The sequence below is a fragment of the Aspergillus sydowii genome, assembly GCF_001890705.1.
Source record: "Aspergillus sydowii CBS 593.65 unplaced genomic scaffold ASPSYscaffold_9, whole genome shotgun sequence".
Taxonomy (NCBI): Eukaryota; Fungi; Ascomycota; class Eurotiomycetes; order Eurotiales; family Aspergillaceae; genus Aspergillus; species Aspergillus sydowii.
In genome coordinates this window covers 561063-583548 of record NW_024467867.1, presented here as the reverse complement: position 1 = coordinate 583548, position 22486 = coordinate 561063, and the positions used below count along the sequence as shown (strand labels likewise).

Sequence of the window (22486 nt, the reverse complement as noted above, 5' to 3'; positions counted from 1 at the left end):
ATATAACCTAGTAAGTAATATACAGGATCAGGACCGCGCAAGCGCCTTAATACTAGAATCCTATTAAGTATCAGGTTAAACTACTTTCTAGTAACGGGGTTATAAAAACTCGTGATGTAATTCAATTGATTAAGGTCTGGAAAGCGAAAGATACCGCGGCGGAGGAGAGGAAGCTGGTGAAGTAATTCAAAAAGATTTATAGATATAAGCCCACGAAGCGCCCGGAGGAATAAATTCAGCAGGTAATTAAGAATAAGATATATACCCGCGAAGCAGGAGAGGACTTTTAGATTAATAAATAATTATTTTAGTCTCTGAATAGCTTCAAATATTAAAAATTTACAAAGAATCCATGATTACGAAGAATACGTGGCGCACCCACTGACGAAGGCGGTGGGGGCGCTGGAAGGCACGGATACTGAGCAGACTGGACACTGAAAGTGTAGAAGTCATTAATAATTATCTTTCGCAGCTATTGAAGCTGGGGAAGTACTGTTCATATTGAGCATCGTGGTGTTGCGATGCTGGTGGTGGTGGACATCATCTCAAATGCGGGTCAAATGCAGAATGAATCCGCAATGGAGTCTGATAACGGCGCTGCATTCCGCTGATTCCGCATATTCTGCTGATTCTGTTGATTCTGCTGGTCCCGACTGCTCTCTTTACTGCACAGTTTCAGTCGAGGGGAGGGTCGGAGTGGAAAAGAAAAAGCGAGGAAGAGAGAGTAAACATTTACCCGCCCTCACCTGACCCCGCATCAACTCCAACACTCTCAATCAAATCAATTCCTCATCACTCAATTATTTAATGACCCTCAAATCTACACTCAAACGAGTCCCTCTACCTAGATTCCTATCTACCACCCGTCCATCCACCATGCGCCTCCCCTACGCCCCCTCTGAGCCGGCCACCCCAGACGCCGAGACTGCCGACATCTACGCCCGCATTGCCGCCCGCCGCCAGCCGCGCCCGCTCATCCCCCTCGATCTGTCCCTGCTGCACTCCCCGCCAGTCGCAGACGGCTGGAACAGCTTCGTCGGCGCCATCCGCACAAAGACCACCGTTGACCAGGGTCTCCTCGAGCTAGCTGTCTCGCGGGTGGCCGTGATCACCGACGCCGTGTACGAGTGGAACGCCCATGCCCCGCTTGCGCTGAAGGGCGGAATCCAGCCCGCGGAACTACAGGCGGTGCGCACGCTGCCGTCTACAGCGCAGGGCGATGTTGCTGCGGCTGTGGAGGCGCTGGGAAAGAGTGCGTTGACGGCGCAACAGAAGGCGATTGTACGATATACGGATGAGATGACGCAGACGGTGAAGGTGCAGGATGAGACCTTTGCGCAGTTGCAGAAGGAGGGGTTCTCGGACCGTGAAATTGTGGAGTTGACTACGGGAATTGCCTGCTATAACTGTGTGAGTCGGGTGCTGATTGCCCTGGATGTTGGCGAGAACAATGGGCGTGAGATGAAGAGTGTTGACGAGCTGGTGGAGGGTTTGAAGTGATGTCTGAAATTTGGTTTTCAATTCCTCTACATATCCCAATAAATAGAAAGTGCAAACACTAAATGACAAAATCCAAAAGGCCACACCGTCACTAAATTCAATGCAGCGTAATTGACTTCGCCTTGGGTCCGCCGCATTCATACGTCGCCAGCAGCGTCCGGTCATCCACGGCCATAATTCCCGGCCAGTGACTCAGATGGGGACAGATGACCTGGGGACGCGACCACTGGATCTTACCATTGTTGGGCGGGCTCCCAAAGACAACCTTGATGGATGCATTCTTAGTCCACTGCACCTGATGATGGTCCTCATCGTTCATGAAGATGACCGCCATTGAGCCATCACCAAACGCAGCAATCTGCGGGGATCCAGCATTATGACCACGCTTTGGCACGTAGACGCGGTGCCGATTACCCCACGTGTAACCGTCATCGTACGAGATGAGGGCCTCCAGATCAAACGGACCAAATGTCGTTGTTTCAAACACCATAACTAGAGCCTCGCGCCCGTTATCCCAGGTCTTCGCAATTCCATTCATTCCATCTCGGAATGGGTCCTTCTCCCCCTCCAGACACTGCGGCGGGCTCCAGGTCGCACCGCCGTCGGTCGAGCGCACCAGCATCGTGCACTGGTTGTTATGCGCAAACTCCTGGGAGTAAGTCAACATGACCTCCCCGCGGTGCGACATGCGCATGAACGGCTCCCAGATGCCCAAGGGGGCACTCTTCTGCGCCGCCTGCGAGAGGAAATGCCAGCTCTTCCCGCCGTCCGTGGACCGGCATACCGTGATGCGGAAATGTGTAGGGCCGTGGGGGCCGATATCATGGTTTCGGAAGGCGGCCAGAACGGTCATCGGAGCAATCTCGAGGAGGTACATGTTGTCGACGTCGCCAGCGCCGCGAGTCACCTCGGAGAAGTCTTCGAAGCGGTAGCCTCCGTCGGTGCTGCGGGCAACCTGCAGGACCCGGGTCTTACCCTCGAAGCGGGTGAAGCCGGAGAGGATGCTGCCGTCGGCCAGCTTTGCGAGTCGAGGGTACGTCCCACGAGGGTGGGAGCCCAGCAGGCGCTCGTCCTCGTTGATCATGCGCCGGCCCTGGAGGGGCGGGCCTTCGGAGGGAGGGGGCCCAGGGCCGTGGCCGTGTTGGTGGCTGTCGACACCGAGTTTGTTGAGTATCTTCTGTCCGAGATGAGGCATTTTGAAAGGATTTAGGTATTGTTGAGGAGAGAGAGGGAGAGAGAAGCTGAGAGTTGCTGCCTGATGTTGTTCCGCTTACGCACTCCCGATGATGTCATCATCTCCAGCTCCAACTTTGTCAACTGCATCTAATTGACGTACTTAATTGAATATCCAATTGAATACGTCAAATGAGTCCCTTGCAGATGCGGGCTTACGTCGCAATTGAGTTTCACTATGAGCATGCACTGGCAGCTGGGAGTTCACTGTTGTGCTCGAACCGGCCCCACGTGAGCTCCATTCACCGCTGCTATATAACTGCACAGCTATCAAAGAGCCCAGTTGACAGGAATACAACATTCACTGGCTGAGATACATTAGATCAGATGTTCAAGTTCATTGGTTCTGGCATAACTCCCGTCAGTCATGGTAACTGGTGCTGATATGCTACCCATTCTATATGTATAATGTGATGCAGACTACCATTCACGGATCCCCCCATCAGGACCATAAAACTCTTTGCATTGCCATGGCACTGTTTCCACAGCAATCTTTCTTACCAGCTCCTCGTCAATTTCAATGCCTAGTCCCACCCCTGTCGGTGCCTTAACATACCCATCCTCAATATCAAACACACTCTGGTCCTTCAGGTAAGTAAGCAGATCGATATCCCCGGCCTCTGTGTTATAATGCATTCCCAGGCTCATCTCCAAGATGGCGAAGTTCGCCGTCGACAGTGCAACATGCAGCGACGCCGCAAATGCAACTGGCCCCAACGGACAATGCGGCGCAATCGCCACGTCGTAGGCCTCTGCAATATTCGCAATACGCTTCGTCTCCGAGATGCCGCCAGCATGTGCAATATCGGGCTGGAGGATATCCACTGACGCGTCTTCCAAGAACCGTTTCACGTCCCAGCGCGTGTAAAGACGCTCACCAAACGCAATTGGGACGCTGGTCTGGTCTGATAGCTGCTTGATGGCTTCGGGGTGCTCGCATAGCAGCGGCTCCTCGATGAACAGCGGCTTGTGCGGCTCAAGGGCTTTGGCTAGTTGTTTGGCCATAGGCTTGTGCAGACGGCCGTGAAAGTCGAGTCCGGCATCGAGTCCGAGAGCTTTGACTGTTTTCAGTCGCTCCACAGTGGCATCGAGGATCCCGGGGGAGTCGACCCAGTTCATGTCCTCGGTTGCGTTCATCTTGACGCACTTGAGCCCTTGTGCAATCCGTGCTTTACTATATGTAATCAGCCCCTGGTCATTTATACGACCGTAGAGAAACATACGCTGCCACTTCGATGTCGCTTGGTCTGTCCCCTCCAATCCAGGCGTATACTTGAACTTTCTGGCGGACCTGGCCGCCGAGGAGCTCGTAGACTGGAACTCCCAACGTTCGGCCTATCTGTGTCAGCGCCTATGGCAAGCGTGAATATAACCTTAGTGCGCACCTTTTAGATCCCATAGCGCAATATCAACGCCTGAAAGAGCCGACATGAAAACCGGCCCACCGCGGTAAAAGCCATGTCTCCAGAAGAATTGCCAGATATGTTCGATGTTGCTGTAACTTCCATTAACAACTGCCAATCCCATAATAACCAGCTGGATCACACTCACTTAGCTTCCAGTCCAACCAGCCGAACTATCATCTCGTCTAGCGCACCCTCGACAGCCAAATCGTGGCCTTCTAGCGTGGCTTCACCCCAGCCATAACCGCCGGCCTCATCGGTGATCTTGACCATCAGCCATCGTGGCTTGACGCGGAAATACTCGACAGACTTGATTTTGGCCATGGTGAGAGGATGTCGGATAGACGATCAGTCTGGCCTGGCAGCGACGTATTTGAGTGCAGGCCAAGGACAGGATCTACAGTAGCGTGGGGGTATCTACATCGAACTTGGCGTGGGATCTGGGGCAGCTTACCCCAAATTTAGACGACTGTGGATTGAATCATACCATGGACTGCTCTGGCTCTGCGACAACCAGGCTGTGACTCCGGGGCTGACTCCGGGGATCCAGCCCCCACGCTGCGTGGGATTGGACTCCTGGTTGATATCGAGCATGACTGCTACACCTGTATACAGATTCATACCGAAGACCGACTCGGAGATGGTCCGATTGCATTATCATTCCCTGGTGTATACGGAGTACAGGCCACCATCACCTCCCCATCCACCCCCCATCAACAGTCAGAATCTCGCCAGACACATACAAACTGGCCTTACTAGCCAGGAAGATCGTAGCACCCTTAAAGTCCTCCGGGCTGCCCCATCTCGCCGCAGGAATCCTCGCCAGAATACTCGCGGCCCGCGCCTCGTCCTTCAACAGTGCCTCATTCATATCCGTAGCCACGTACCCAGGCGCGATCGCATTCACATTGACACCCTTGGAAGCCCACTCGTTAGATAGAGCCTTGGTCAACTGCGCGACTCCGCCTTTAGCTGCCGCGTACGCGGGCACAGTCAATCCACCCTGAAACGACACCAGGCTCGCGACGTTGATAATGCTTCCCCTGTGGCCGCTCGCATCGGGCACCCGGGTGAGCATGTGCGCCCCAACATCCCGGCATAGGGTGAAGACCGTGGATAGATTAACCTGCAATACCTGTGCAAAGTCAGCAGGGGCACCAGAAAGTTAAGCAGACTGCAACAACAATGGCTCACCTCGTCCCAGTCATGCTTGGGGAATACATGACTCGGGTGCCGTCTCTGTATACCAGCACAGGTCACCAGAATGCTCGGATCATGACCGTCCTTGAGCACTCTAGCGGTCAGCTCGGAAACGTCCTGGTCCGATGCGAGATCGCAGGTGTAAATCGATGCTTTTCTTCCTAGGCCTTCGATTGTTTGCTTCGTAGTGCAGTTGCTCTCGTCGCGCTGTAACTTGTCAGTATCCACGGATTCAGAAGCTGTTTGGGATATCAATGTTACCTGAATCAATATAGTATCGGCCCCTGCCTCTGCCAGGGCAATTGCCATGTCTGCCCCGATGCCCCGGGTACCCCCCGTTACCACCGCTGTCCGCCCCTCCAGGGAGAAATATCTTTCGAGTGCCTTGCTCGCCATTTGTATTTTGGTTTGCTGGTGCAGCTTCGTTCAGGTCCGCGGGTTCTATATCAAGTTCTGCTGTTTAATATAACCCCACCTCACGGTTGTTCCTCGGTCTGCAAGCTAGCGAGTCAGGGCAGGGCCCTGCAGCACGGAGAGAAGACCGTCGAGTGATATCTGCCCCCACGACACACGGGATGCAAAGCTGACCCCCACGCTCTCCAGGTCTATCTATCGTGAGTCTATTTACCCCAGAAAGTATCCAAGTATAGGCCCCCCGCATCTCCGCAATCGGTGGTATCAACCCCATATCTATATCTCATACCGTCTCTATCTCTACCTCAATCGCGTCAGCGACATAGCAGCCAAAATGACCGACAAGGACCATCCACGAACGTCATTCACCGAAGACGTCGATGAAAGGCAGCTGTCCAAGGGGGCCACAGGGCCACCCCTCAAACCAGCTTCGCTGGCAGCACTCCCCGACGACGAATGCACCAAAATCGGCCGGAGAGCCACGCTGAAGCTGGATGCGATGATCATGCCTTGCATGGTTATCATGTATGTTTTCAACTATCTCGACCGACAGAACATCGCCGCGGCGAAACTCGCAAATATCGAAGAGGACCTCAACATCTCGGACGTGGAATACCAGACCTGCGTCAGCATTTTGTTCGTCGGTTACAGTAAGTCTAGCTTATCCTGTTTTGTTTTGCTTCGTTTTGTCTTCTCTGTTAATTCCTACGGTGCAGTCCTAATGCAAGTCCCCTCGAATATGATCGTGGGCAAGATCCGGTGGCCTGCCATCTACATCTGCATTTCAATGGCCATCTGGGGCCTGCTCTCGGCTCTCACCGCGATAACCCATAATGCAGCCGGTCTAATGGCGTCTCGTTTCTTTCTCGGCTTTATCGAGGCCGTATTCTTCCCCGGTGCCTTGTTCTACATGTCCCTATTCTACACGCGAAAGCAGTTTGCCCTACGGACGGCAATCCTTTACTCCGGGTCACAGCTCGGAAATGCATTCGGCGGGCTTTTCGCTATTGGTATCTTGGAACTGGATGGGAAGAACGGTATAGCAGGCTGGCGATGGGTGAGCACACTCTCCGTTATTCCTTCGAAATGCATGCCTGACACGCTCCCTCTTTCTCTAGCTCTTCCTGATTGAAGGCGTCCTTACGATTGGCTTGGCCATTATAATTGCTTTCATCCTTCCCAACAAACTAACAAACCTGAAAGGCTTCACTGTAGCAGAGCAAGACTGGCTCGTGTGGAACTTCGAGGCAGATCAAGGACAACAGGACAATGCAGACGAAATCAGTGCGAAGAAGGGTGTTTGGATGGCAGTGGTGGACCCAAAGACGTGGCTTCTCATGGCGACGCTGTACTCTGTATGTTGCCTACCTACACTTTCTTCCCCAGATTTCTTGGGCTTTGATACTGACAGTGGCAGATTTATATTGCAGGTGCCGTCAGCAACTTCTTCCCTTCAGTGGTTGCTACGCTGGGATACGGGCGTAACGAGACCTACGCTTTGACTGCGGTATATACTGTCGACAATGCTCGTCTATACACCAACTTGCTAACCCTTTCGCTAGCCTCCATATATTCTCTGCGTGATCGTCATGATAATCAACGGGTTCCATTCAGACCGGGTACGTACCAAGACCACCTTTTCCCGTTTTCATCCAGCACTAACAATATTTCTTTTCCAGAAACAAGAACGATACTGGCATATCGTATGTCCAATGGTCATATGCCTGGCCGCGAATATCATTGCCGTCGCTACCCTAAACACAGTCGCACGCTGTAAGTCAGCCAAAACCAACCACTGGAGCAGGCGAGCAGCAACAACACCACTAACCACAACTCTCTACTCTACCATATAGACGTCGCAATGATGCTAATGCCCGCCTCATTCTACGGGGCCGCCATCGTGGTCCTATCCTGGATAACCGCCTCTCTATCCCAGCCTAGTGTCAAACGTGCGTCCGCAATTGCTTTGATCAATGCGATCACCAATACTCCAAACGGTATGTCTAACCCTAGAACCATGGTAATAAATGCTAATACTCGAGTTAGTATGGTGCTCGTATCTTTACGGAGCCCCACCCCGGTACCTGGCTGCCTTTGTGGTGAATCTGGCTGCATCAGCCATGGCTATTATTGCAGCCACGGCAACTAGGATATACCTCAAGCGACAGAACCGGAAGCTGGATAATGGTGTTGATATTGGGCGGAGTGGACCGACGGCTGCTCAGAGGGCTGCTGGGTTTCGGTATACTTTGTGAGTTGTCTGGGACTGTTTGGTTTTTATATATTTAGTGGTTTTGGTGATATACCATGGCAATACTATGTTGTGCACATGAAAAAACAGCAGAAAGGATCTGACAGAAATTCCATAACACCAGTCAACTACTTGGCGTGGATTTATTGCCAATATATTATAAACCTACTGCACATTGGTTATTATCAATGTATCTAGCACCTTCCTGCATGCAAAGCTAGTTATGTGACATAAATACTTAGTTAACTACTATTTCTATTTTTTGGTCCCTCACACTCTCTTGTTTCTCTCCATCTACCCCGGTCGACTCCGGCCGCGGAAAGCATGCCAACACCCATTAACATATACAGGGACGTTTTCAAACTCCTTGACACAGGTATGGAATGCACCGTCTGCTGAGATTTTCGGGTGAAACAATATCACTCGTCCGATGGACGTCATTTTAACTTTATTAACCGGTGGTTCATATATCATACTGCATATCATCGCCGAGCAATTCATCAACACCCAGTCCCAAACCAAGCCCTAAAGCACAACTCCAACCTCAACCAAAAAAAAATGAAAAATAAAAAGTAAAATATACAAACATAAAGGAACAGAAGAAGATAAAAAGAAAGAAAGAAAACTACATAATAAACCCCTCCGCCAACCCCTTCAACGCCCTCGCCCAATTACTCTCCTCCCCCTCCCAAATAACCTCTAACAGCCTTATCGCATACAACGTATTCCCAAACCCCGTCGTCTCCCACAGCCGCCTCAACTGCATCGTAACAAATTCCCGATCCGCTGCCTCCTCGCACTCCGCGCCGGCAATGAAGAACGGCCACGTCAGGATATGTCCTCCAGGCGAGGACGCATTAAACGCCGCTGTGGCTGCGAGGAACTGACGCACAAGACGTGCATTAGCTTCCCGGGGCAGGTTCGCGGCACGGGTCTGGTAGATCTGTGCGGCGTTGTGGACTATAGAGGCGAGTTTTAGGATGGAGGGGGAGAGTTCGGGGTGGATGTCGAGGTAGGTGAGGAGGAAGGACAGGTCTGGTTTGGATGGGTTGTAGCCTTTTACATTTCTGTCTTTACCTTTATTACTGTTGTTGTTGTTGTTGTTGTCGATATCAGCCTTTATACGACTGGGCATGTCGATGGCGGCAGTGGTGAATGGCCCTGCATACAGGGATATTTTCCGGATCTGCTGCATGAGGAACCGGCCCAGAGGCGTAGGTTTAGTTGTCTCAAGCGTCTCAGGCCCGCCCTGCATCTCGACGAAGCTGCGAATCATGCGCAGGAGGATGGGGAAGTCTGTACGGACTGCGATCATCTCCTCGATGAGGAGGATGACCATCGTGGCGAGACTGGGATGTGCGGAAGATGGGTTTGTTCGCTGATTAAGCCCGTGGATTGCGGCCATGCGGTACTTGCATGCCGCTGCAGACCATTCCTTGTGGTGTAGGGAGAGATGCGAGGCGGAGGTGGCCATGATAGCGTTGCGGACGGTTTCGTCCTGCTCGGTCATGGGGAGGATGAGGTCGCGGTAGCCGTTGAAGATGAGGTTGAAGGGGCCCATTGCGGGAGCGACTCGAGTTGAGACTACCTTGTTAACTCTATCAAATAAGGTATAGGTAGAAGACTCACAGTAGTTGAGTAGAAAACGAGATTGGCTGTCAACATGATCGAGGGCGCAGAGTTGAAGCTGGCCGGTATGTGGTATACTCTTACCAGAGCTGCCATAGTCTGAACCAGCCCTATACAGAGTACAATTAGTACAGCTTCAGTAGATAGCACGCCGGCATACACTGCATCCTGTCGTGCATCCTTCACAGGGACTGGCTTCCCCGCCAATCTCCCCCTCGACGCAACGCCGCCGTTGAAGCGGTACCGGATTCCGAGACCAGAGCATTGCAAGCCCTTCTTAATGCACTTCTGGCAGGGCTCGCCGCGGTCGCAGTTAATACGCCGCTGAGAGCAGTTGTAGCATCCTGTGGAGCAGACTATCAGTAAGGCCAGGCCGAGCCAGGAATGCCATTACCCACCCTTTACTCTTCTTGGCTTTTTCTTTGGCGGTGGACTATCACTCATTCTGATTACCAGGGGATTAACAAAGTATAAGCAGGGTGATTAACAAAATAATAACTACCAAGAGGCAGAGGACATTGATATCAGGGTACAGTTGGAGAGTGCATGCTCATCCCCGCAGAATCCACAAGCGTCCACAGTGGCCCACGCTATTCCAGATCGGTACAATAAAATGAGCACTGATTGGTATACTATATATGATTGGTCAGATAAGCCTTCGCAGACTCGCCCCAGACTGCTGCCCGTTTGTAGAAGTGGAATCCCGGTGCGTTGCCCTGTCGCAGCCCGTCAATCGCTTCTGCCAGAGTCTCTCCCAGTCCCTCGTCTTTGATCTCGTCCAGACTGTACTGCAGCGTCTTGAACGAGAACACCAGTGCCTGGCTCTGGGGTAGTCGGTGCAGATACTGTCTCTCTACACGAACGCGGGCCTATGATAACTAGGTATTAGCCAGCCTCTCTCGGTGCTTTAAGTTCGCAACATACAATGTCTGGATTGACTGTTTCCTGGGGGATCTCCTCGCCTTCATACAGATGGTTTCCGCTAGGCGTGAACAGTTCTCCTGTAGTGGTTATCGTCCACTAACCAGTTAGTGCTTTGTCAAATATAACCGACCATGTTCTTACATTTGCCCGCATAATGAACTTCCCAACAGGAAGACGCGAAAAGTATCGATCCATGCTTTTCTCAAGCTTCTCCTTGTACTCCGGCACAGGCTTATGGATATCCCTCAGCTTGAGGTTCAGCTTCTGCGACGTGTTGAACCCATTCGGAAAGCAAGTCACCAGTCCGCGCAGCGTATAACTGTCTCCATCCTCAGACGGCAGTAGGAAGAGAAGGTCGTCCTCAATCAGCCCTCCCAGTGTTCGAAGAGTATCTAGAGGCTTATCACCGCCCGGGGAAACAGGGACTCGTTCGCCGTTGACGAGATTATCGAGAAACGCAGGCTGCTTCTCTTCCTTCTTCCCACTCCCACCCCCACTTCCAGTCGCTGGACTTAGTTGGAACATGCGAGGATACCGCGTTGGGAGGTACGTCCCGACGAGCCAGATATAAAACTCGTCAAGAGCTGGCTTGACACAGTCTGCGGCTGCGAGGACTATATCAGGGTGCTCGGCGATGATCTTCTTGCGGAGATTGATGCGGTTGAGGTAGTTCTTGTCTATCTCGATCAGCTCGCTGACGGTTCCGTCTTGGATGCCTGGACTTGGTTAGTTTGGTACTAATTTCTCTCTGTGTTGACGGTTCATACTCATGGTAAGGTTGTATTTTGGCTTGAATGGGCGCAGTTTGATCGGTTCTTTTGTCTTCCAGTCGAAATCTGGCAGCGGTTCGATGGGCGGATAGGGACTCGGATTGGCCGTCTCGTTGATACTTGGATATTTACTGTATACCCGTCGTGTAAATAAGGCAAAAATAGAGAGTAAGCCCATACAAATTACCGCACAGAAGAGTGCAGACCACCCGGGCCAGCGTGGAGTGTCAACCATGGTGATAGTACAACAATAAGAGAAGAACTGCTTTTCACAATCTGCTGGGAACTTCTGTCTATTTATGGCACATCAGCTACTTGTAGAAATTATATACTTGGAGACACTCCGCATCCAAGTGCTCATTCCACCTCCCCAGTTGGGACATCTCCACCCACTCATGGCTCGTGGGGCAGATCATGTTCGTTGAGATCTGGATCTGTATACCATATTAGGGATACAGAGTGAGCAGGGCGTCTATGCTATCTTCCATTACCCCTCGTAATTGGTGCTGTTTTGCTCGGAAGAATAGGTAGAATAGGGACATGTTGCATGGCAAATAATGGCCATAAATAGAGATTTGGATAGTTAATAGGCCTTCATGACCTTCGTGACCCGGACGATAGGTTGTAACAACTGACAGCGCTGTGATCCAATATGAGTATTCAAACGATTCAATACCTACACTTCTCCCCAGTCACGCATATCTGGGAGATGGCAGGTCTGCTTTTGCTGTCAGGGCTGGCAGTCTTACTCTGTATCGCTTTGACCTACAAGCACCGACACCAGGTAAAGCCACGCTCCATAACCACAGAACATGGACTATACAAGGACGTGCTTCCTCCGAGTCGCCGGCAGGCCACTGGCTTCAAGGAGGTTCCACGACGGGAGATCCTTCAGAGTCTTGTGCCTCTGGAAGGCGACGTCACCCATCTCCATGGAACCTATACACCGACTGGCATTTCTTCCAACGACATCAGGCGGCTAGGTCGGTTTCCTGACTATGCCATGCTCAGTGGCGTCCGACTCCCTGAACCGTTACCGCACGTTGATATCAATACTGCCTGTGCACGTCCATATCGACCTGTCCGATGGCCATACCACCAGACAATGTGTATGATGTTCACCTCCTATCAGCTTCTATGCACAAACTCACAAAGACAGCAGCCATTAGCAAGATGGATCCTGACCACTGGATCGAACTAGAACAGAACTACCGCGTCCGCATCCAGCAACGACAGGAACTATACATCCGCCACGGCAAATCCGTCCTCGACTACCTCCCAGGATCCGAACTCGCCTGTCGTGAGCTCATGGAAATGGTCCTCCAATTTATTTGCAATCGATACCCCAACTCCTTCCAGCTCCTCAACCACAAGACTACCCTGCGCAACACCATCCTCAACACCGAAACAAACCTCGCCCTCCTCCACCCCCTCCACGTCCTCCTCAACAACATCCCCGAAGACTTCGCCATCACCGTCCGCGATCCAGAAACAGGAACATACCATTTTCGCGCTGGTATAATCTGCAGCTCCCTCGGGTGGACGCTAGGCAGCAAACTCGGCAAGGACATTGACGCCATCCACGCCCCCGTACCAGACTACACCTCCAAAATGTCATTCTCCATGAACCGCTTCTTCGCCAAATTACCCACCGACAAACCCATCCAGCGCGGCTCGTGGGGTATCGAAATCGACCAACCCATCCACATGCCCCCCGGCGATCCAGCCGCGCAGCGCCACGACATCCAAGACCCAGATGTGCCCCTGGATCGGTACCACCTCCGCGTAGACTGGCAGACGCTTCGCCGATTACCTTTTTCAGCGGCGGTTGTGTTTAATTTCAAGGTGCTGTTTACTCCTGTGACGCGGCTAAGGGAGGAACCGTACATGCCCTCGCTGTTCTTGAAAAACTACGGCGAGGCAAAGGCCGAGTTGATGAAACATAAGAATGCCTGGCATACGGAGGCGACGGTGGTTCCGGCTTTGGAGCGCTGGGAGGAGGAACAGAGGGAGAATGGGGTTATTCCTGGGGATTGGGAGGTTGCGACGTTGCGCGAGTATCCGTATTATCCTGGATGGGAGACATCTACTTCCATATACTCGAGTTAATGGGTTTATTGCTGTGTTTTGCTCATTAGTTGCGAATGCCTCTCTTTCTAATTAGCTATGTATGGCATACTAAAAGGGCTGTATGATATACTCTCTCACTTATATTCGAACCCTCTAGACGGGTTGGAAGCAGCTATATCTTCTCCCAGGCTTGTGACATTCGCGAAAGGAGGTAATTCTGGTAGCTGAGGGCATATCCTCTGCGTAGAAGTCAACACTACTGCATTGTGATATTCATGAGGGATTCCGGTGGGATGCCAGAAGTATTGCCACGTCTATCCAGGAACCCGTAATCGTCTTCATAAGCATCGGCCTCCGTCTCCGCAAATAGGCTTTAAATATCTGTAGCTTCTCGAGGTTTTTTCTAAATCATTATCTGTCTGGCTCCTATCAACACAAGAAACATGCCCTTCGCCAACACAGACGACGATCAGGAGATCTACTACGAGGTCCACGGAACCTCTGGCCCTCTCCTGGTCTGTATCCCCGGCTACTTTGGCATTTCTGACCTCTGGAAGCCCCTAATCTCCTATTTGGCTTCTAAATATCGCTGTCTCACCCTCGACTCCCGTGGTTACGGCCGCTCCTCGAAACCCGCAGCACCCGAGCTCTACAGCGTCCCCAGACACAGCGAGGACGTAGCAACAGCCCTTAAAGCCGCCGGACTCAGCGAAGAACGCCATGTTCTACTTACGCACTCGATGGGCGGTAACATCGCAAACGCTTACTTCTTCAAGCACACCGATGCCGTTTCGGGCATCATATACACGGGCACATACTACGACGGCCCCAACGTGTCAAAGTTCCTGTCGCGCGAGGCCCTTTTCGCAGGAACCGAGATGCCCACGAGTTGCGTCGAGTTCTATACAGCCATGGGGCTTTCAATGGAGATTGCCCTGGAGGCTGCGAAGTGGCCGGTTCACTGTCGGGTGAATAATGCGGATGCGCTCTTGGACTATGCTATGGCAGGGAAATATTCCCAGATTACGGTGCCGACTGTTATCATACAGGGGGAGGAGGATTTTGCTGTTGAGCCTATGTTGGCGGAGCTGCCGGCTTGTACGCTGAAGATGCTGCCTGGGGTCTGCCACTTTCCTCCTACTGAGGCGCCTGTGGAGGTGAAACGGGTGGTTGATGAGTTTTTTGGTTACTTGAAATGAATAATGAGTTGATCTCATTTGGACAGTGGAATGGTGCGCCTATCTAGTGTGGATGGTTTGAAGAGTCGTCTCATGGACTAGATGACATCTGCATGTACATGCACCCAACAATGAACCACGTCTCAATGCTCTGCCAAAGTACAATCCATTCTCGCCAGCGATTGGCATAACTTGGGCCTAGACCCTTTCCTTGCAGCTTATTCTCTGTGCAATATGGGACGTCCCTTCTTCCGCATTTTCACCCTAGGAGGCGGGCTGACCTTACGTCTACTTCAACTAAGGAGGAAAAAAAGGATACTATACAATAGAACCATACGTACTATGATCAGATAGTAAAACACAAAGCTGGCCGAACTTTTGTGACTAGCCTAGTGTCCAAACAGACTTGGACACCACTATACCAATTATTGTGAAGGAATCCACCTCCAAAGTCTCTCCAAGTCAGGTCTGTCTAAGAGTGCTGCTCCTGGAACAAGAAACTTGACAATATCTTCTCCACTCATTGATAAGCCTTATTCCTGTTCACAGCCAAGAAGGACAGAGACCATAGCTGTCTAATATTAGATTCTAGTATAGTCAGCATAAGCGTCCCGAGAAAACCAAAACAGAGAAAGAGGACGGGGAAAGCTAAAAGCATACCAGTTTGTCTCCCAACACCCGGAGGAGGCGGCATCACACCCAAAGGCGTGGCGTGGAAATCTCCTTTCGAGTAAACCCACGACCAGACCTCCTGTGATAGTTGCGCGGTGTTCTTCTCAATCGTATCCCAAAGCGTGTTATACGCCGTCTTGACGTTCTCATAGACCGAGACATCGCCACAGAACGCCGGAGCTTGATCTCTTGTGTTGGTGACACCTTCGCATCGTCCCAGCTGCTGCTCCAGGCCCCTGGCCATCATGGCGAGCTGCCACCCCCAGATCACGGTTCCGTGGTAGGCGCCTGCTGTGAAGTTCTGCGCGTACACAGGGTTATCTCCAAAGGCTGGGTTCGCGACGACCATGCCGGCAGAGGTCATCAGGCCAGCCGGGAAGGTGCGACGGATGTTTGATGCGGATTGGTTAAGAAAGGGTGTTAATTGGGCGTCGTCGGTAGTGTTGAGAAGAAAATGGCGGAAGCAGTCGTCGGTGTTCATGACTTCGACTTTGGTGAGATGGTCGTAGCCGTCGAGGGAAAGGGCGTGGAAGACAACGTCAGTGTCGATTGAATTGGCCTGGTTTGGGCCCGCGAACGAGGAAGCATCCTTGTAGGATGCCACCATGGACTTCGCTTGGGTTTGCGGGATCGTCACCTCGAAGAAGGGGAGGGTCTTGTCTTCCCAGGTTTGGGCGTATGTGTCGGCCAGCTTGGACCAATTATGGTGTTTTGGGAAAAGACCTTTGCTGGAGAGGGATGCAATGGACCGTAAAGCAGCGGGGACAAGAGCTGTATTCACGTCGTAAGGAATACGCCCTCCCCCAAGGCCTGTCGAGGATTAGTTTAGTTATGTACTTTCAGGCAGTTATTAAGACTAAGAGTGGGCTTACCGTAAGTGCTATCCCTCCATTCTCCGACAATCTGTCCCTCTTTAAGATGAATCAAATTGTCCTTGGTCTGGTTGTGATGGAAGGGAGCAGCCAGACGCATGATCCTCTCTGCATTTGTCAGGGCCAGTTCACCCCAGGTCAAGCCCTTGTTCGCTGCGTTGATAGTACCGGCCGAGGTGCTAGTCTCGTCAGTTTCTATAGTTAGACAGTTAATAGAGGAATAAGTGTGCTTACTTAAGGAAGGCGGCAGTTTGTCGCTGTCCAGCCGAGTTTTGCAGAAGATATCGCTGCATCAGAATGGGGAGGAAATAGTCCGAGTCGACCTTGCAGCATGGTCAGTATAGCTCATAACTTTAGAACGGCTAATCTATACCATATTGTAATCGCAAACCATGGCGTTGCTAGTTATGTTTTCCTCCATATTAAGCCACGTCGCGTAGTCACTGCTTTGTGTCAATAGAAAGCCACGGTCATCCAGGTAAAGATTCACTCACCCAATCGACTCCTCGTGGCAAACACTGCCATCAGTCCGGTTAATCCGTTCCAGAACAGCACCGATGACAGCCTCCATGGCAGTAGAGCTCAGCACAGGCTCCATCAACAGCGCCGATATCATCGAATCGCGCCCAAAGTACGTGAGGAATCGCCAAGCACCAGCAAGAAGTTTCTCCGAGTAGGACAAGAATGAGAGCGTAGTAGTCTGGTCAGGCATCTTGCCAATAAGGTCCGCCGAATCTGAGTTCAGCACCTCGTCAGGCGGCAGCTGCGTCAATTGGGGGTAGTTCATCTCGGCAGACACAATGTAGTCGCCTGCGGTGAAGTTCACAGTCCGGTCCGACACGACTACTCTGCTCCCCGAGGAACTCGGAGTTAAATGAAGGCTCGTGGAGGTAACATTGTCCAGCCACAGCCGCTGAAGCATGACACTACCGTCATCGTTGGAGGTATATGTGATAGCATCCTGGATCTGGGGGTAGAGGATACCATCGCCCTCGACAAAATCACGAATCGTGCGGATACTTCCCAAGATCGAGAGGGTGAGAGTTGCAGAGGAATTGAAGCGCATGAGGCCCTGCACGCCGACATTGGGCAGCACGCTCCCGTCTTGTGGCGCGCTTTTGGTTGGTCCCAGTAGGTTTCCGGCGGTGGAGTTGACCAGCTCAATACCGAGAGTTCCATTGACACCATTCTGCGGCGAGAAGTATGCGCAGGCGCCACTATTGCCAGCGGGCCAGGCGACAATCAATCGAGGACCGATGATCGAGAGGTCGCTGTCTGGCAGCGGGCTGGTAACGACTGCCTGGGCGGCCACATTGCAGTCTGAGTAGAAGTAGTTCTCGTAAGGTGGATCGCTCAGTGACAGTGATTGAGATGCATTGGTGCACGATTGTTGCTATTACTGAATGAGTATAGGTGTGATGGATAATGGTGGGAACGTCACTTACATGGACGGCATCACTGCCAGCTATCGTGCCTGCAAGACTTGCCAATAAATACAGCCTTGATAAGGGTGTCATGATGCAAATTCATGAGACTCTGGAAATTCAGAGCGGGAATGTCTGGTTTAACATCGCGAAGCTTGGACTGGCCCCACGGGGAGTTGGAGGAGAAGGTTTGTGGTTCCCGATAAATCTCCAGCCTGCCAACAAGAAGTCAAGAACTGTCATGCAACCATCGCATTTGCCGATCCCACTTTCTATCGCAATCTCCACTTCTCCTCAGTCCAAGCAGACGTTGGATTACTGTCGGCATTTGAAGTACCGTAGTACGTTGTATACAGTGCATGGGGCTATGAGCTTGACGCCGCCGGCTGCTCACACTCATAATTCAGAAATTACTAGACTGGAGTATATATTTTTGTACAAAGCATGCGACCTCAACCCAACTGCATGCAACGATCAGTATATGCATAACGCCATTCTGCACACCAATCCAAATTCAAACGCCGGGATAGTAACACAAGAATAGGACGAAGCCAAAGACAGTAGAGCTAGTATTCACCGCGTCATCCAATCGCCCACCGTCTCACCAAACCAACTGACCAGTTTTTCCCTTCGTTTGTCCTTTCCTGCGTCATTCGTCCGGAAAACTGATGATAAGCCCTCCATATGTGCCTTTTGTTGTTCCAAGTTTGCATAGTGCGCGCGGAGCTCCAATTCCCGCTCGTGGGGTGTCAGCCGATCCAGCGATTTCGACGGCTTGAAGCCTTCTGGGATCGGCTCTCCTCCGGGAATCTCTAGCTCCGCGGGGCCAACGCTGGCTGGCTCGACTGGCTTTGCTTCGGGGTTGAAGAGAGAGGTAAGTGGTGGGGGTTCTCGGCCGGCCTCCTTAGCTTCCTCGACCTGGTTCTCATAGTCAAGCATCTGGTGGTAAAGTTTGTCGGCATGCAGCTGGATCCGTTCCTCGCGCTCGTCATCCCACTGTCTTGAAGCGGCGTATCCTAATGCCTGCAAGAATTTCTGGTAGAAGTCAGCAACCAACACGAGAGGCGCGACCAATATTCTCTAATTGGGAACTCACAGATTGGGTCGCATAGCAACGAGTGAAAGCCTTGTTCTTCTCCTGACAGGCCGTAAGCCGTTCGCTCATTGTCGGGTTTTGCAAGCACAGGTGATATGCTTCATTCTCGATCGAACAGTTCTCCATTGCCGCGCGCTTCAGCATGGCATGGCGCTGTTTGTTCTGCGCCTTCATCGCCGGCACCCCCGAGGTTTCCGGTCCAGCCTCATCGGCAGCCGGCGGTTTGTAGGTTTTCCATAAATCGGCATAACGACCGTCGGGGAAGAGGGACTGTGAAGGGACGGCAGAAGCTGTGGACGAGGAATCAGGTTCAGACGATGAAGCTTTAGACTGTTGGGCTTGTTCTTCGTCCGCCGGCGAGCCCGGGACGTATTTCTTTGGAGCTTCGTTCTCGAGGTATTTGCGAAGACCGGGGTCGAGCTTCTTGACCGGGTCCTCGTCGTTTGAGCCCCAGAACCAGCCCATTGGTGATGCTAGGTATAATCAAAAATAATTGAGACGCTGATAGAGTAACGAGATCGTTGGTTTCTTGGCAGCAGCGTTGGACAGAATTGAACTTGGTTGTGAGTTGCGAGCAGTGAACTGAGTGACGAAGAAGTGAATTGGCGCCAAACCCAATCGGGCCGCTCCGCGTGTCGAAAGTCCCCAAGTAAACGCTGCTCCTCCTCTTCCACAACATCCCATCCTCCATCCTTGTCCCCTCCTTTTCGCGTCCGATTGACGCGTCGCTGGGCGATGGCTTCCAGTATGTGCTCTATCCTCGCTTGACAGTCCAGTATCAGCAAAGCTAACTGCGTGCCCGCCAGATCGAGAAGAGCGCCTGCAGATGCGGCAGCGCGGAGCAGGGTATGCGCTTCCCTCATGCGATGTCCATTTCTGATCAGATAGCTAACTCTATGTTTAATTGGCAGGACGCGCAAGATCAAGGAGGTTGATTTTGGCTTCTCTTTAGGCTTCGGGCCGCCCGCCGAAGAATCATCTCAATCCGCGTCCCAGCCCGCCAACAGTCTACTCGATTCAGCGCCAGTGTCCCAACCCCCCTTACTTGAAGCTCCTCCTCCAGAGACTACGACGACCGAACCACCGCAGACACATTCAACCTCATCTCCACCTCGAGCCAATCCCTCATCCCAAAACCAGCCTGTGCGGCGAACCCCGGGGAGCGCTCGCAACAAGCTCCCACCACGTCCATCCACCTTCGATATACCCGCAGAAGAAGAGCCGGAGCTGGAACGGACTAGCAAGCGAAGAAAAATAGGTTGGCATTTCCAATCGAAGCTGTGGACCATCAGCTAAACTAGACCAGACCCCCCAACATTCATTTCTCCACCACGGATTGACGCACAGCCCGAAACTCGAGATACGAATACCGCACAAAATGACACCGTCGGACAATTATCACAACAATCCCAAGGTGACAGCGTAGCAATACCTATTCGGACAAGTCCTAGGAACCAGCCACGGGTGCCAGATCAAGAACCTCCCCCAGAGGCTCCTTCAATACATACCAACGAAACGAACGATCCCGCCCCTGATGCTTCAGAGAGTGCGCTTGGAAACCTAGAAACGGAAAATACTGCGCAGCCGGCGCCAGAGCCAACGCGCAAGTCACCACGCGTAAACGGCACTGCTTCACCACCCTCGGATACAACGAAGAACAAGGGCAAAGGGCGTGGGAAAAGAGGCCGGCCATCACTGTCGAGGAGCCCGACTTCAAATCCGGAGTCGGCAAAATCAGCTGACGCTCAATCCAAAGAGCACCCACAGCCAGAGCTTCCGGTGTCTATTGAAACGCCGCAGGAGCAAGATTCCCAGGACCCCGAGATCCTTAACCCCCGAAAGAAACGAACACGCAGTCGCACTCCGGCATCAACACAACCGCCCGAGCAACCGGCTGTGGTCGAGAAAGCAGCCGCCGGGGATGCTAGTTCAGAGGCTGCAGTGAGCGATGCGACTGGCAAGGGTGCCCGAGGACGAAAGAAGAAGAATCTGGAATCTACAGAAGATGCCACTGTTACGAGTCGGGACTCTAATGAGTCAACTGTGAAGCAAGCAGAACGAAATGCCGAATCCAATAACGAACTAGCCCGTGAACCCTCCGGCTCGACTGAAGACCAAGTGAATGGAGTAGACAAAGGCAAGAAACGCGCTGGGCGGCCGAAGAAACAAGTCAACCGATCTCCGGAGCCTGCAAAAGAATCTGGCGTCCGTGGTACGAAACGTCAGCGCGAAGAGCGTGACCAACAAACGCAAGCAAGTCCAGGACAGGAACAGCCCGAAGCCGATACAACACGCGCCAATAAAAAAGGAAGGCCGCGTAAAGAGCGCGAGCCTGAGCATAACGAAGCAGAGCCAGAAAGCGAACAAGTCCGCGCTGGAAAGAGGAGGAAGCGGGGCGAAGAACGAGGACGTGAACCGACTCCTCGGGATGACCGGCCAGAGCCTGAAGCAGAACCACGGATACCACGTGCAGGTAGAAAGAAGCAGCATGAAGAGCGGACGGCGACTTCGCAGGATAAACAATCACAACCAGAGGCAGAACCGCAGGTGTCTCGTGCTAGTAGAAAGCAAGGTGACGAACGGGAACTGGACGCAAAGGCAGAGGCAACTCGCGCTCGTAAAGGGAAACAACGCGCGGTACAAAAACCGACGCCAGAGCCAGAGCCAGAAGTCGAACCAGAGTCTCAGCGTGCATCGGGACCTGCGGAAGGAGCAACACCAGACCGACGACCCCCAGCCGCGAAGCGGAAGCCTCGACAACCCCGAGGGGAAACTGTACCGATCACGGTCCATCGGCTTGCAAACGCTGCATCTCTCGGCGGCGAGCCTCGTGGATCTAGTGAAGACGATGCTGACTCGCCGGACGAGATAGCAAGCAACCAAACCAACAAACTACCCAGCCGCGGTGGCGTCAACGCGGCGGATGTACTAGCCCAGATCTGCCGCGAGACATTAGAGAAGACCTTGACAACACTGAAGAACGGAATTGCAAATGAGACTAACACAGCGAGACGTGCAGAGTTCACTCTTCGCCGGAAGGCCGTGGAGGCATTCAGCACAGAGCTCGAAGGACGGCTGTTCGACCTGAGCGAGATGCTAGACAGCAACTTCATGCTTGGCACCAAGGTCAAAAAGGCCAAGCGCAAGATGATGGATCTACGCAGCCGACTCGATCACGTCCGGCGGGAGCGCGAGGCCGTTGCGTTACGGATGGATGCAGTGCGATCAGAGCACGCGAGGGAAGAGCAGGCCGGACTGGTTCGTTTCCTCTGTCCTTGTATAAAAGCCACTATGGTCACCTCAAGCTAACAAAACCCAGGCCCGCTCTACGATCAACCACTCCCTGCACAACCTCGACCTCGCACTCGAGCGCGGCCAGAGTCGCTCAACGACAGAAGACGAACGACTTACAGCCGGACTGGAGTTTCGCCTTCGCAACATGGCCCAGACCGTGAGCTCAATAGCACAGGGTGCTCAGGGCGGCCTTTTGAATCAGATACGGAGGTTCAATGCGCAGCTCGAAACCACTGCGCGTCGGTTGGAGGGTTGAGCCTCTGCTGTCAAGTGAATTGTCTTGTCGTTACTACTGTGTATATAGATCTGGACAGATGTTAACTTGAGGCATGACGGCCGACACTGTGTGCTACTACTTACTCCGTACTATTCAGTAGTAACGTAATTCCCGGTCGGTTCGTGCATCCCGGTCGGTTCGTGCAACTCCAAAAANNCAAACGCGTCAACCACCCACCAACTTCAACTACCCACCATGCCACGAAAAGCGCGTAAAACGAAGCAAGAATTGATTGAGCAAGAGGGCAGACTTCAATGCGCCTTAAATGATTTAAAAAAC

The 22486-nt window shown here is 52.4% G+C and overlaps 12 protein-coding genes across 12 annotated transcripts; 5 read left to right on the top strand and 7 right to left on the bottom strand.

Moving 5' to 3' along the window:
• Window positions 1-807: 807 nt before the first annotated feature.
• Window positions 808-1500, top strand: ASPSYDRAFT_156043 (carboxymuconolactone decarboxylase family protein; the record flags this gene model as incomplete). The annotated part of the gene is made up of 1 exon (XM_040842520.1): window positions 808-1500. The coding sequence occupies one exon, from the start codon at window positions 808-810 to the stop codon at window positions 1498-1500; it is 693 nt and encodes a 230-aa protein (XP_040700307.1).
• Window positions 1501-1597: 97 nt separating this feature from the next.
• On the bottom strand, window positions 1598-2695 carry ASPSYDRAFT_91759 (sialidase family protein; the record flags this gene model as incomplete). The annotated part of the gene is made up of 1 exon (XM_040852544.1): window positions 1598-2695. One exon carries the CDS (start codon window positions 2693-2695, stop codon window positions 1598-1600), a length of 1098 nt encoding a protein of 365 aa, XP_040700306.1.
• Window positions 2696-3153: 458 nt separating this feature from the next.
• On the bottom strand, window positions 3154-4460 carry ASPSYDRAFT_156070 (D-galactonate dehydratase; the record flags this gene model as incomplete). The annotated part of the gene is made up of 4 exons (XM_040842523.1): window positions 3154-3907; window positions 3957-4068; window positions 4119-4228; window positions 4285-4460. The coding sequence occupies 4 exons, from the start codon at window positions 4458-4460 to the stop codon at window positions 3154-3156; spliced, it is 1152 nt and encodes a 383-aa protein (XP_040700305.1).
• Window positions 4461-4675: 215 nt separating this feature from the next.
• ASPSYDRAFT_80352 (uncharacterized protein) lies at window positions 4676-5850 on the bottom strand. Its single transcript, XM_040851036.1, has 3 exons — window positions 5598-5850; window positions 5331-5543; window positions 4676-5271 (listed from the first exon to the last, which is right to left on the bottom strand). The coding sequence occupies exons 1-3, from the start codon at window positions 5730-5732 to the stop codon at window positions 4828-4830; spliced, it is 792 nt and encodes a 263-aa protein (XP_040700304.1). The 5' UTR covers window positions 5733-5850; the 3' UTR covers window positions 4676-4827.
• A 142-nt stretch (window positions 5851-5992) lies between these two features.
• Window positions 5993-8162, top strand: ASPSYDRAFT_206923 (uncharacterized protein). The gene is made up of 8 exons (XM_040843912.1): window positions 5993-6400; window positions 6467-6807; window positions 6869-7105; window positions 7168-7257; window positions 7313-7369; window positions 7430-7523; window positions 7604-7747; window positions 7797-8162. The coding sequence occupies exons 1-8, from the start codon at window positions 6085-6087 to the stop codon at window positions 8003-8005; spliced, it is 1488 nt and encodes a 495-aa protein (XP_040700303.1). The 5' UTR covers window positions 5993-6084; the 3' UTR covers window positions 8006-8162.
• A 246-nt stretch (window positions 8163-8408) lies between these two features.
• Window positions 8409-10147, bottom strand: ASPSYDRAFT_47788 (Zn(II)2Cys6 transcription factor). Its single transcript, XM_040847506.1, has 4 exons — window positions 10029-10147; window positions 9791-9974; window positions 9631-9740; window positions 8409-9585 (listed from the first exon to the last, which is right to left on the bottom strand). Exons 1-4 carry the CDS (start codon window positions 10072-10074, stop codon window positions 8627-8629), a joined length of 1299 nt encoding a protein of 432 aa, XP_040700302.1. The 5' UTR covers window positions 10075-10147; the 3' UTR covers window positions 8409-8626.
• A 115-nt stretch (window positions 10148-10262) lies between these two features.
• Window positions 10263-11559, bottom strand: ASPSYDRAFT_134385 (heme-dependent oxidative N-demethylase family protein; the record flags this gene model as incomplete). The annotated part of the gene is made up of 4 exons (XM_040840674.1): window positions 10263-10499; window positions 10555-10650; window positions 10696-11270; window positions 11322-11559. 4 exons carry the CDS (start codon window positions 11557-11559, stop codon window positions 10263-10265), a joined length of 1146 nt encoding a protein of 381 aa, XP_040700301.1.
• Window positions 11560-12033: 474 nt separating this feature from the next.
• On the top strand, window positions 12034-13433 carry ASPSYDRAFT_156656 (heme-dependent oxidative N-demethylase family protein; the record flags this gene model as incomplete). Its single annotated transcript, XM_040842576.1, has 2 exons — window positions 12034-12433; window positions 12487-13433. 2 exons carry the CDS (start codon window positions 12034-12036, stop codon window positions 13431-13433), a joined length of 1347 nt encoding a protein of 448 aa, XP_040700300.1.
• A 404-nt stretch (window positions 13434-13837) lies between these two features.
• Window positions 13838-14593, top strand: ASPSYDRAFT_91752 (alpha/beta fold hydrolase; the record flags this gene model as incomplete). The annotated part of the gene is made up of 1 exon (XM_040852543.1): window positions 13838-14593. The coding sequence occupies one exon, from the start codon at window positions 13838-13840 to the stop codon at window positions 14591-14593; it is 756 nt and encodes a 251-aa protein (XP_040700299.1).
• A 512-nt stretch (window positions 14594-15105) lies between these two features.
• On the bottom strand, window positions 15106-17633 carry ASPSYDRAFT_91751 (uncharacterized protein; the record flags this gene model as incomplete). Its single annotated transcript, XM_040852542.1, has 7 exons — window positions 15106-15143; window positions 15233-16054; window positions 16117-16295; window positions 16351-16439; window positions 16490-16559; window positions 16611-17509; window positions 17562-17633. The coding sequence occupies 7 exons, from the start codon at window positions 17631-17633 to the stop codon at window positions 15106-15108; spliced, it is 2169 nt and encodes a 722-aa protein (XP_040700298.1).
• A 480-nt stretch (window positions 17634-18113) lies between these two features.
• On the bottom strand, window positions 18114-19101 carry ASPSYDRAFT_156768 (uncharacterized protein; the record flags this gene model as incomplete). The annotated part of the gene is made up of 2 exons (XM_040842590.1): window positions 18114-18575; window positions 18637-19101. 2 exons carry the CDS (start codon window positions 19099-19101, stop codon window positions 18114-18116), a joined length of 927 nt encoding a protein of 308 aa, XP_040700297.1.
• A 220-nt stretch (window positions 19102-19321) lies between these two features.
• ASPSYDRAFT_134382 (uncharacterized protein) lies at window positions 19322-22322 on the top strand. Its single transcript, XM_040840673.1, has 5 exons — window positions 19322-19381; window positions 19443-19482; window positions 19548-19894; window positions 19943-21894; window positions 21956-22322. Exons 1-5 carry the CDS (start codon window positions 19372-19374, stop codon window positions 22184-22186), a joined length of 2580 nt encoding a protein of 859 aa, XP_040700296.1. The 5' UTR covers window positions 19322-19371; the 3' UTR covers window positions 22187-22322.
• Window positions 22323-22486: the final 164 nt, after the last annotated feature.

Coding starts and splice junctions, on each gene's coding strand:
- ASPSYDRAFT_80352 (XM_040851036.1), bottom strand. CDS start 5,732: ATGGCGAGCAAGGCACTCGAAAGATATTTCTCCCTGGAGGGGCGGACA. Junction 5,544..5,597: donor CCGATACTATATTGATTCAG/GTAACATTGATA, acceptor GACAAGTTACAG/CGCGACGAGAGCAACTGCAC. Junction 5,272..5,330: donor CCAAGCATGACTGGGACGAG/GTGAGCCATTGT, acceptor GACTTTGCACAG/GTATTGCAGGTTAATCTATC.
- ASPSYDRAFT_206923 (XM_040843912.1), top strand. CDS start 6,085: ATGACCGACAAGGACCATCCACGAACGTCATTCACCGAAGACGTCGAT. Junction 7,258..7,312: donor AGACCTACGCTTTGACTGCG/GTATATACTGTC, acceptor CCCTTTCGCTAG/CCTCCATATATTCTCTGCGT. Junction 7,748..7,796: donor GATCACCAATACTCCAAACG/GTATGTCTAACC, acceptor TACTCGAGTTAG/TATGGTGCTCGTATCTTTAC.
- ASPSYDRAFT_47788 (XM_040847506.1), bottom strand. CDS start 10,074: ATGAGTGATAGTCCACCGCCAAAGAAAAAGCCAAGAAGAGTAAAGG. Junction 9,975..10,028: donor AAAGCCAAGAAGAGTAAAGG/GTGGGTAATGGC, acceptor TCTGCTCCACAG/GATGCTACAACTGCTCTCAG. Junction 9,586..9,630: donor TCGTTTTCTACTCAACTACT/GTGAGTCTTCTA, acceptor TTAACAAGGTAG/TCTCAACTCGAGTCGCTCCC.
- ASPSYDRAFT_134382 (XM_040840673.1), top strand. Junction 19,483..19,547: donor ATGCGGCAGCGCGGAGCAGG/GTATGCGCTTCC, acceptor TTTAATTGGCAG/GACGCGCAAGATCAAGGAGG. Junction 21,895..21,955: donor GGGAAGAGCAGGCCGGACTG/GTTCGTTTCCTC, acceptor AACAAAACCCAG/GCCCGCTCTACGATCAACCA.